We start from the raw sequence: 12,777 nt of genomic DNA on the forward strand, positions 1-12,777 counted from the left end.
TGCAACTTGAGGAACTTGCTAGCTCTCTGTTATGGAAAAGTCAACCTGGATGCCAAATTCTTCTTTGAATACTGGCATATAAATATGCCATACTTGTCAGATCTCAGTCCTGTTCAAAAGGTGAACAGGATATTCTTCTGTTTTCTTTGTCTTCATCCCCACACAACATCAAACTCCCCTCCCCTTGCCTAGCTTCTGCCCAGCTAAGTGGCTTAAGGGAATTGATACTTCCTCTGATTCACAGCTAATAATTCTGCTTCCTGAGCTTGTAACCAGTTATCTGTATACACTTACAGAACATGTTTTTTTAATCCCTCCTCCAAATTTAGAGATGGAGAAACTGCAAACACTAAACAGTCGATTAGCAGCAATTAGGAAAATTACAGGGTTGCCTGAAAAGCTACTGATCTGAGAGATCTCCATTAATCTCCCAGCATGGTGAATTCAAAYACTTGGAGCTAGTAAGCAACAGCTAGAGAGATTATTAGACATGTTCATGAACCTTTACGTGTTTAAAGCCAGTGTATGTGTTGGCTTTGCTGCTCGTAAACCATTTTTTAGAGCAAAAGGAGAATTTTGTGGTATCTTTCCATTAATTGACTTTGAAAAACAGATGCTGCGTGCTAATGCATTGATTRGCTTTTTGATCCTGAAACACAGTCTTTCCTTGCACACAAACAGAATWCACATTCATACAGTCATACATCACAAAAAATATACAACTAAAAGAGTTATGAATGGCAAAAGTTGTTACTGATAACCTGCAAAATTTGTTAATGCTGTTATTGAATTCAAGTCCCCAGAAAATATGGTGAATTGATAAACCTTCATGAGGCAATAGCTGGAGTGCACTGAGGGCTTTTTGAACAAAGTGCATAAGAGAATTCAGTGACAAAATGCAGCTTTGCAAGATTTGCTGTGCAGGCAGAGCAGAGTGAACCCAGCCCTTGCGAAGCCTGGGGAGATCAAAGCATGAAGGGCACTTTTTTGGATCCCATCAGTGGTGAAGAGCCCATAGTTGGCACTGCCAGAAGATACTGGGTTCGGAGGGCTGTGATCAGYGGCACAAAGTCCAGGGGGCCAAGCACTAGTAGACTACCCTAGGGCTCAATACTGGGTCAATACTTTTAAACATCTTCATTAATGACCTGGATGATGGGACAGAGTGCATGCTTAGCAAGTTTGAGGATGATACAAAACCACATGAAGTGGCTAGCATACCAGATGGATGTGCTATCWTTCAGAGGGACCTTGACAGGCTGGAGAGATGGGCAGAGAGGAACCTCATGAAGCAAAGTAAGTGGAAGTGCAAGGTCCTACCCCCAGGAAGGAATAACCTCATGCACCAGTACAGGCTGAGGACTGACCTGCTGGAAAGCAGCTCTACAGAGAAGGTTCTGGGAGTCCTGATGGACAACAAGTTGGTCATGCGCCATCAATGTATCCTTTCCACAAAAAAGGTCAACAGCACCTGGTCCCACATTAGAAGAATTAGAAGTGTTGCCAACAGGTCAATGGAGACAGTTCTTTCTTGCTACTCATCACTCGTGAGGCCACACTGGAGTACTGTGTCCAGTCTTGGGATCTCCAGCACAGGAGCGACATGGRGCTACTGGAGAAAGTCCAGTGAATGTCCATGAAGATGATTAATGAATTAGAGCAGCTCTTATTCARGAAGACACTGAGAGAGCGGAGACTGTTTATCATGGGGGAGGCTTGGGAGATCTACRCAATGTGTATAAATGCCTGATGACAGAGTAAGGAAGATGGAGGCAGACTGTTGTGAGTGGTAGCCAGTGAACAGACAAAAGAGAATGGGCACAAACTGAAATACAAGAATTCCATCTAACCTTAAGAAAAAGCCTTTTTTTTTGCTGTTAGAGTGATTATACTCTGGTTGCCCAGAGAAGTTGTGGAGTTTCCATCCTTGAGACATTGAAGTCCTGACTGAACAGGGTCCTGGGCAACCCGCTCCAGATGATTCTGCTCTGAGAAGGGGGTTKGGACTAAATGATCTCCAGAGGTCCCTTCCAGCCTCAATTATTCTGTGATTCCATGAGAGCACCTGCACTGTAGGGGTTGCCTTAGAAGTGCAGTATGGACAAGGAAGGGATTATTGCATTCATACTCCAACATTTTAGCAAGGGAGCACATTGGGACACAGATCCTTCTTGCTTTCTTCCGACTGAGAAAGGATCAGACCTCCCCTGCTCTTCTGTGCTTTGCAGATATATTCACTTCTTCACAGTTCCACAGCACTTTTTTGGCCACATCATTACGTTCCCCTATTGCATTTTAGTTCAAAAACCTCTTCAGGACTCTCTGCCCAGATAAAAAGAATCCTCTTGTCATCCTTCTTATCCTGTGATCTTTAATTCCTAAAACTTTACCACTATAGTCCAAGCAGGAAAGTAATTTGTTCCCTGATCAGCTCAGACTGTATACAGAAATACCATTCTTTCATTCCCTCACAGTTCTCCCTCTCATCCTAACATCTAGCTCTTGTAGAGCACTTTTTTTCCATTACTAGGTAAGTATTACCTTCATTGCTAACCATCCTGCTGAGCGCAATCCCAGGAACGCTAGTCCAAGCTATCTTGAAAATTCCAGTTACTGTGACCCTCTTGATATCATCATGCACCTGAATTCTCATGTCCTGATAACACAAGCTGCTAGACATCATGCAACCCTGTCAGGTTGAGTTCCTGCTGTAGATCCACCACACATGAGACTAAAACATATGAGAATCTACTATGTAAGAGAAGTGTCTTTAAGCTCATTTGACCCAGAGTGGTGCGCATTCACCAAAATCCTTCTCACTCACAAATCCACACTCTGGAGCTGCTGTCAATTTTGGAAGGAAGAACCTTTCTTGTTGGAGCAGCTGAGAAGATATGCTGAAYGAGGGGTAAACTGATGTGATGATTCTTGGCTAAGGGTAGGAAAAGCGTCAGCAGGCACAGGGGGAGAAATCATTAAAAGCACTAGCAGAAGTCAAGGGAACGAAGGAGTACACACAGTTAAAACTATTGAGCCAGCTTTCTGCTCACACAAGAAAGGTGCTCACCAAAAGGTGGGTCTGGCTGCCCAGAACTAGATGGGAATGGAAAAGCTGTCCTGTCTCCTAAAATGCACGCAGCATTGCTGAAGAATGGTGATATTGGTCTTTTTTCCCCTTGACCTGCCTTTATGATTGTCATTCCACCTCAGCAAGAAGAGGCATGAGACCTTGGGGACAGCTCAAGGGCAGGACTGTATGGGCCTCTGCATGCATGAGACATGGGCATTCTCTCCTGACTGGACATCATTATTTATTTACTGCTTAAAATATTAAATGGACACCAGTCCTAGTTCATTGCGTGTTGAGTACTTCTGAACAGTGACTGGGACACTGAACAAGTCTGGGTGTCTTTTGTTGGAATTTTGGACTAGCCTATCACATCAAAATTATAGCTCTATTTACCTGAAAACTAAAACTAAAAAGCGTGAAGCGTGATATAACTCCAAGATTGAAAACAATTCCTTCCATGGAGAGAATTATGAAGCTCAGTCTGCCTGCCCTGTCAAAAAGACTTATCCAGAGCTGACTTGATTACAGGGTGCACACACTTTTTTGAAGGGAAAATACAAGGCACAAAAGAGCTTTTCAGTCTAGGAGAGAAAGATCTAAACGGACAAATCGCCAGAAAGCAAAGACATATTTTCAAAGTCAAAGTCAGACTAGGTACTCCTGTTTAAAAGAGAAGTTAGAACAAGGGGAAAGGGAGAAACTTGCTCGCTTTCAGTCTGTAACACTGTAACTGGTGTGTATTGGTGAAAACTTCGGTTAGGAAGATTGTGTCCTGTGGTTCATGGACTAGAGCATCCTGAGGCTCTTCTAGGTCTAACAGACCCATGAACCAGAGAATCTTTATGTAAGTGAAAATYAAAGCCATTTTTTTCCAAGCTGAAAAACTGAAATAAGTATCTAGACTAACTTACTATCGTGAAAAAGGTAGGTTTCTTTTCCTGAGATCTAGTCTCAGCAACTTTGTACTGACTTCAGTTAGCATCTTAGAACAGTCAAGTTATCTTTAATGAGCTTGGAGTCTTTCTTTATGCAAAAAAAAAAAAAAAAAAAAAAAAAAAAAAAAAAAGACTTTTGAATGAGCTTAGTATTCTCTTTCCTCCTTTGATCTGTCTAATCACATGTATTAATTGACTGGTAAAAAATGTAAAATTCAAATCTCTTTCAGGAATTCCAGAGCAAAACTGAACTATGTCACGAATTGCGCTTAAGATCACAGCTTCATGTACTCCCCCCTGTGCCATGTGACTACCAACCTACTATTGATTTTCTTTCATCTCCAGAACTGAAGCAATATTCATTGCCAAACTAAAAAGCTATCTGAATTATGAGAACGTGCTGTTCCAGGATGAAGTATAGATGAAAAAAAAAAAAAAAGAAAAGGAAAAAGTGGGGGAGGGGGATAGTCAAAGTGTATGTGAGAAAGCTGAATTTACTCTGTGAGAAGACATACATTACAATGAGACTTTCATAATAATATGATACAGAAGCAAAGCTAATAGATGGATGCTGTAATCCCACCACTCTTGTCTAAAGGTGAATGGAGACTGACCTGGCCTCTGGTTTAGCTTAGCCTTGAGGCTGTCTGAAATGACAGCAGAGACAGGCAACCACATCCACTGGATCTGTTTCTGCCCATCTTCCCCCAGCTAAARCCTTTCCTGTTGTCTTAGCGACTGAGTCTCTACGGCTGATGGGGGGCAGGAGACTGGATGGGACAGATCATAAATAAGCAGACACATTAGCCTTACAGTGCCCTAAAATGAAGTACAGAGACTTCTCCCTTGCTGCTTCCAAGAGCTCTCTAATTGCCAAGCAAGGGTCATGCTCAAACCATGTCTTACTGAGTCTAATGTGTACCTCCCGTGTGAGCCTAGGAGCTCAATGCGGCATTTGAATGTGAAAGAGCAAGTTGTGATTCACCATGCTCATGCTCCAGGATACTGGGCTCCCCTCAGTAATAATAGTGTGGGTGGAGAGTGTGCCTCTAAAAGCCATCTATGTGAAGACAGAGCCTGCGTAGTCTGCCTGAGGAGCAAAAGGGCAGGAGCCCTTGGCAGGTGATAAGCCTAACCAGCCTACTTGTCTCCAAACCTGGGCACCGTGCCTCAGTCACTCCTGGATTTCATGTGGCCTGAACACAAACCCAAGCAAGAAGATTCCCTTTTTCACTTTGCATAGAACCTTGCAAAAAAAGAGGCATCTGTTTTGTCCAAACAAATCTGAATTCTTCAAATAAAACAGTACTCTGCCCCAAGCCTCCCAAAGCTTTTCCTCCTAACACAACCSCATCTTAGGAGAAAGAAGCTTTTTCCACTAAGAAGTATTTCATCACCTGCCATGGCATCCTCTGGGGCTGTCTGCCCTTTCTTGACACAGTGCCAAAGCAGTCTCTGCCCAGGTACTGTCTGCAGTAGATTGGCATCGCATGTGCTCTCCTCGAAACAGCTGCCTCATTGCATTGCTATTGATTCTGAGTTGGATTTCTGCAGCAAATCTATTGCATTTCCATTAGCGGGACTGCAAATGATGAAAATGCTCATTTATATCGTTTTGGCTCTGCATCACAATTAACTTGCTACTTAGCCTCTATAAGCCTTCTCCAAATTCTGCCTTCTCATCTGCTGAGAAAGTWCCCTGAGGTTTCTCTGGGAACCATAGACCAGACACTGCAATCCTGAGATCGGCTGCTGCATGTGTTTACCTGCWGTGGATCAACATGGAACCAAACATTTCACTTACTAGTACAATAGATACTGAAAGATGATAATTTCAGTTCACTGCAGTGAAAATCCAAAGCTTGGGCTTTATTTTGACATCAATTTTTAATCAATTTTGCTTAGAAACTTACGATACAGTGCAGTCCCTGATGTCACTTTTAATAAAGAAACAATCGCCATATACTCCATATACATATGATATTTCTATACACATACATGCATATGTATGTAAATGAGGAATKTATATATTAGTATATAAAAATGAGGAAGGAGGCAATGTAGAGGCTCCATATAGCACAAATTTATAACTTACTCTCAGTGAAATTTACAAATTAAAATGAAGCTTTTTTTAAAGAAATGTAGCTGCAAACCATTATTTCACACTGACAAATTCAGATTACTACTAAGAGAAAACACTGTTCTTTCCTCATTATATTCTGCCTTTTATAAAATGAAACCACACCCTTGATGCAGTTGTAAAAGCCATGACTCTGGGATGCTGTTCTAGGGGAAAGGAAGGCAGAGCTGGGCACACTGGTCAGTTCAGCCCTCTGCATGTTAAAGTAGAGAAGAACTGTTTCTATGCAAGGAACAGCTTCGGAAGGAGGGATAATACGATTACAACAAGATGCAAAATGACAAGAAATTCATCTGACTGGAACATGTGCTTACTGAGGGCATTTGAGACACAGTATTACTAACCRGAGTGGGGAGGGGAAATCTGTATACCTCAGTCACTGCTTTAGTAGGTTTAATGGACCTGAACTCCTGAATTTTACAGCATCTCACACACCTCACGCCATCAGTCCCAGTCCCACTTTACTCATAGTATTACTACCATAACTATACACATCTGCAAACCCCRGTGACCTCTGGGATATCAGGGAAGGAAGTGTTTTAGGGAAATACAGACTGGCTGGCTCGGTATATCGGCGCTTGCTTTATTGCTGCTTGTTAATGGAGGCCCAGTTGTGTCTCCAAGGCTTACTAAGATCAGTATCTCTTTATTACACTCTTGAGCCTGGCTCAGAACTTGTCTGGTATCTTTGTTCACCTTTATTCACCATTTTATCCATGCTATTTTTTTCCTGCTGCATACAGAAAAATGTAAATATAAATATAACCTCACTGTGACAAGAAATTGCTAATTCACAAGACACGTGTCAAGGAAAGCTCATGGCTTTCAAATATGGTCTTTGAATTTTGCAGTGGGCACTTAATTTAGAAGCTGAACTACAAGGTTGGTCTCCCAGTACGTTCCTTGGAGAAAGAGAGTAACTAGTGCTAAACTCACGCTGGGAACCATCTCTGACAGAGATCTTTTTCTGTATGCTGCCTGGAAAACTGAAGGCAGCGTAAATTCCTGATGCAGGCACTTAGGTGTCTGAAGCTAATCAGCATCAACAGGGTATCAGAAGTAGAGCACTATCTGCTTCAAGGTCCTCTCCCCTTGGGAAACAAACAATCTCCTTCCAGTACTGCCTGGCATAGTAATAGTGAGCGTGGAAAACAGATGCTGCAGAGCCTGTACTGTACCACCTGCTCTCCCCTCCTGTGAATATAGCCCCCCGCTGCTCTCCAAGGAGAGATATCACTGACCTTCACACCGTCAGAGAGTGCCAGGCATGGATCACATCCTGCAATATTGCTCTGTGGCTTGGAGCTACAGAGCAGCAGTCAAAACCAGACTKCTTCGAGAAAAAGCACAACAAACGCAACAAAAAGCTACTTTAGTAGTTGCTATGAATCAACCGCTGCTGCTTATAAATGAGGTTCCTTAGCTGGGCTGCAGCACTTAGAGCTGAAGGGAAGGGCATCCTCCAGCCTACCACAGAAATAAAATATAGACCTTCACAAATTACTCCATACAGGGGAAAGGATGTCAAATGCAGAACTGGAATAGGACAAGAGGAGGTGAAAAAGGAGAAAAGAAATTTTAAGTGATGTTTACCGTATGATACAAAACCAAGTTAAAGACAATTTTTCTTTCCATTTTTTCCCCTCATTCCTAATTCTAAAATGACATGAGAAATATAGCCATTGTGCCTGAATTACTTCAGAGGCAAACTAAGATCATTTCTTAGGTAAACACCCTTRCTAGTCCTCCATGAGAGTCTTCGCACACCTTACCCACCGAGGGGGGAAAATAGCAGTGGTTTCTGGCTATCTCCAGGCACAAAYGAAGAGCCATCAAAAATCAGCAACATGAGAAAGGAGCTGTCCTAGCTAGGGGAGCTGCCCAGCACTTTCCTCTTTTTGCTACATTTTCCCAGTGAGAGCCAGTGCCTGTGAAACAGGGAGGAATTACCATTCTCCCAGTGAAACYGAGCCAGGGAAAGGTGGCAGACCTTGGCCAGCAGCCCCGTGGTTGGGGTCCAGCTCTGCCAAACCCCACACACCTCCCTGTGTTATGGCCAACGCAACTCAGCGGTCCCAAATATATGGGATATATATGATGATATATGATATATATGATGGAGTGATGCCCGCTGGTCAGGGAGAGGTGGCCTGTTGGCCAGCGATACCAGGAGAGGTGTGAGGCTGGCCCAGGAGCTTAAGGGGCCCTGAGGAGGCAAAGGAGGCCAGAATGGAAAGGACACACCACCATGGTACAACAGTGGGGACTGGGGCGGGTGGTTTCAACCATCACAAGAAGCTGCACCAGGCCAGGAAGAAGGTGTTGGAGATCCACGGTTCCCCGTCACACTCAAAGTTCCTTGGTCTGTCAGCCTTCCTCATTCCAGATCTATACAAAATATTAATTTACTTTGGGAAGTTCCACTTATCAGCAAAAGACAGAAGTGGGAAGATCTGTAAAGATTTCTTTACAGTTGTAAAGAAGCGATTATCATATAAACATGATTTTAGTAGTACTACAGAACTAGATCCGAGTAAATTGTGGGATCGTATTCAAAAATGATGGTGGAGGAAGAAGCAAAATTTAGCTCCTTACTGTACTACCGTTTTTACAGTTTAGGTGTCTTTGCAGAGTGAGAGAAATTGCAGGTTAGTGAGTAATATTATATCCCGCATATAATGAAACCTTCTCCAGTGTAAGCGAGCTAAAACTGACWTGCTCGCTAAATATGTGAATGCTTTAGCACACTCACCTTTGCCTCGTGTTTCAGCAAAGGATAAATGATACTACAATATAAAACAGAAACTGAGAAGAAAGGAAGAGATTATTCCGGTACTGATAGAGGGCAAAGTGTAATAATAGGAGGGAGACCAGCCTTGAATCTAATGCACCAGACACAATTACTAGGATTGTCTCTCTCCTGCTTTCTCTCCCAGGCTCCAGAAGGAGGAAGAATCAATTAGCTCTCAACAGGCTATGACCTTGAAAGATACAGCTTTAAGGGGAATATGCTGAGTAAGACCGAAAAGAGAGAAAAGGATTTGGAAACTCACGGAACGGCCTGGTTCAGAAGGGATAAGTCAGTTACAGAATATGAGATGTGACATTTCTTTCCTAGTTCTGTGTTTAAGATTATATATATATGTGTTATCAGCACAAAAGAGGCTTTCTGTGAACAAGTTGCTTCATTCTTCCTGAAACGGAAAAAAGGACATCGGAAGGGACAATCCTATTTGCAGATGCTGCTTCCCAAGGCATCTCTCTCAGAATTTTATAGTCGTCAAAAGCATTCTTTTTAAAAAAAAAGTTATATCGATGCAATCTGTCAACCTGTCCAACAAATCTTGCTGTACATAAAACGCAAAGACATGTTTGAAACACAGCTGTTTCAAAAATCCCAAGACAGTGCTTGGGAGCTGTCCAAAMAGTTCTTTTTGGGTGTCTCTCAATTCTTAGGCAGATCCTTTGCAATGCACTTTTCCAGCTACATTTTCTTACAGTTGCAAGGAACTGCAGCCCTCTGCCAAAGCCAGAATTACTTGCCACAATCAGAATAATTGCTTTCTACAAGACTGTCTCACCCAGAGCAAACCAAACACAACTTACTGCCAGTCCAACCTCTCCTTTAGCCCACATCTATATGGGAACTGAATGTCTTAGAACACTTAGGAGACATTTATTTCAAGAAAATTAAGCCAACAATAAAAAATCCAACCCAATCATTTTATTTCTGGACCCCCATTTATTGCCAGATGTGAGCAGATAATAACGTAGATAATAGCTTTTTGCCAGTGACTGCTCCAAAGAATGTTTTTTTTCCTCCTTTATTTACTTCAGAGATGAAACTACCAGGTGATGAGAAAGGTTTGCCTCGCATGTGGAGATTTAAAATGGTGAAGGTGGCCCTGGCATAACTAGCTCTTGGCTCCTTATTCCTCTTGCAGGAAAGAAACAATTTTGGCTGGATGYTGTTCCCTAGTCACTTTATAAAGTAAAAAGAGGTGTCATTTCTTTCATGCCACTTACGACATTTTCACTCCAAAAGGATTTTCTGCCTCAGCCATTAAAAAAAAAAAAATCACTTAGTCTAATTTTGTATAACTGCAAAGCTGGTTAAGTGTCCYGGTAATTCAAGTAATTGCTTACTTCATACAGACAAAAAAGCCCTGTCACTTAACTGCACAGCAATATTGCCCTATCAGGCCAGGTGCCTAAGATAAATTRCTTTTAATCCAATGGCTTGTGATACTCTTTAGCTAAGCAAAAGGGAGTGAGGCTTCTGTAGGGGTATCTAAAATTTCCTTTCAGTGAGCCTAGGATAGCTCCCAACAGCAAGGTGTTCAGGACTGACTCTCAGCTGGAAGAGTCTCCACCAAAATCCTGGTAGCTACTGTGCATAGGCACATTTTTACCAGAAAAGCATCCGGCCCAGAATATCATATCTAATCTAATTGCTGCATATCTGTACTGAGTTTGATCCTCATATGGCCAAGCTCAGCAGCAAACTTCTAGTGACTTCAGGGCTCCAGGGTGAGGTCCTGCATGTGCTAGCTCCAGGGCTTCTGTCCTGTGGTATTACACGAAAGGCACAAGGAGAAAAAAAATGAGATAGGGTCTGGCAAGGCAATTCACCAGGATCTGAGTTTCTTCTCCTGACCACTGCAGCCCTCTGTGGGAAAGCCCAGCCCCGTGCCCTCGCAGAACAGCACGCTGCCTTCGCTTTTACTAGAGTTGCACAGTTTTGCACAGCTCAGGATCTGCTAGCTTGATCTACTGCAGATAATGGGCTGAAATGCTGAATGTCAAAGAAATTACACTTTAGCAATGCAGTAGTCTGAAGCTTTGTGATGGCTACTGAGAAAATAACCCAGGTGCCCTGGGTGCTTTTTTGCTTCAAGAATGAGTAAAGCCTCATTCAGAAATTGATCCCTTTCCGTGGGCAGGAACACTCTCCTGAAATGACCCACTACAGTCAACAAGGCGATGTCTGAGAAAAAAGTTTAACAAGATTCACCTCCTAAAGGARGAGAAAAACACAAAGAAATACATACTCTGGTCATAAGGGAAAAGGAGAGATCATAAGCTGACTGCTAAATTAATAATTCCCGGTCTCCAGCTGCTTCAGATATGCTGTCGCTCTTTCCCACTGTTCTCCCTGACTGTTTCAGGAAGATGACAGGGACGTTTGCCAGCAGCAGACTTTGGGAAGGAGGCAGCAGAAGTGCTCTGCAGGCAAAGCGAAGAAAACGAACGCACACRGAAGCTGCAGTACAGGACGCAAATCAAATTTACAAGAGAAATCGGCCGACGGGCCACACGGAACGGCGGTCGGGTAAAGATGCTGGGTGAACCACACGCTTCCCTGCTTGCGGATGCAGAGAAGTGGCTGGCACCAGCTCTTTACGCAGGTCCCAAACGAAGCCCTCGTCATTGCCACGTGCACCTCGAACAAGTTCAGAGGCCAGTAGGTGCCTCCTCAGGGGGGTCACCCACACCACTCCTGCCTTAACCCTGCTTGCATTAGCATGCCAATCACACATCCTCCCTGAAGACAGATGYGGAGCAATTAAGTACCTTTCTTTTTTATTTTTTTTTTGGGGGGGTGGAAGGTAATAAAAAGAAATGCATCTTTCTACTTACAAAGTTTTGGAGCAGTTTGCAGGTTGGTTTCTGTCGCTTGCGCCTGGGATGCTGTGGTAGGCTCCCGGGCGGGTGGTGGCAGTGAAGGTGCAGCAGAGGACAGCAACCCGACATGGAGGATGCGGTTATAGAGGGTAGGCTGGAGGGATGGTTTGGAGGGCACCAGCGAGCTGTCCGTTCGCACGGTCACGTCAGCCTTGCTCTCAGGGCTAGTTACGGGGAAAGGTGAGGTGTACACCTCCGAAGGCACCCAGGCAGGCAGGGCTGTAGCATCCACAGCACTGTTTGGGTCTTGTCCTATCCTCCCCGGGTCAAGGTGGGTAGGAGAGTCATACTCAAAAATCTTGTCCACAAAGACCCATTTGAGGCCAGCAATGCAGAGGCAGAGGCTGAGCAGGCACGCCAGGATGGGGGCGATGCAGATCTTTTCGGAGTTGAGGCAACCCTTCAGGCGCTCTGCCTCCAGGCACACGCAGCAGGTAGCGGCAAGGCCTGCTAAGCCCTGGACCCGCCTGTCCTCCCTGTGGGTCCCTGGCATGCTCTCCTCAGCCGGGAGCCCCTCGAGAGACGCATCAGGCCTCAGCTGAGCTGAGGGGCTGGGGAAAGTGTCAGCAGCTACTTCAGACATGTTTAAGCACCAGCTCTCAAGCAGCTCACCTCCAAAAGGCCTTAACTCTATCACAGTCCATTACTACGAGACACAGACAAAAAATAAATAAGTAAATAAATAAGATGGTAGTAACAGTCACAGTGCTCTGCAAAAATCACAGAGTGGGCATCAACAAAAGGTCCCAGTTCAGCAGCATCATCCAAACTGGAAGAGGAGCAATGCGCAGAAGAAAGATAAGAAACCCCCTCTCCCTCCACCCAGAGCCCTCTGCCACTCTCCTCAAGCAAGAGTGGCTTCGCAATTACTGAGCTGCTGTTTCCTGGCCACTTTTATAATTTCTTAAATGCCTCTCAAGCAATTCCAGCTCTTCCAAGGGAGGGAA

The 12,777-nt window shown here is 43.9% G+C and overlaps 1 protein-coding gene across 2 annotated transcripts in view; it reads right to left on the reverse strand.

Moving 5' to 3' along the window:
* NRG1 (neuregulin 1) overlaps window positions 1-12,413 on the reverse strand; it is a 98,672-nt gene extending 86,259 nt beyond the window's left edge. For both annotated transcript variants that reach the window (XM_085317056.1, XM_085317046.1), the window contains exon 1: window positions 11,786-12,413. In XM_085317056.1, the coding sequence (XP_085173182.1) occupies window positions 11,786-12,413 (628 nt within the window). The remainder of the gene's footprint in view (window positions 1-11,785) is intronic.
* Window positions 12,414-12,777: the final 364 nt, after the last annotated feature.

This window comes from Rhea americana, unplaced genomic scaffold (assembly GCF_003343005.1).
Source record: "Rhea americana isolate MKP2758 unplaced genomic scaffold, rheAme1 scaffold_115, whole genome shotgun sequence".
In the NCBI taxonomy this organism is placed as follows: Eukaryota; Metazoa; Chordata; class Aves; order Rheiformes; family Rheidae; genus Rhea; species Rhea americana.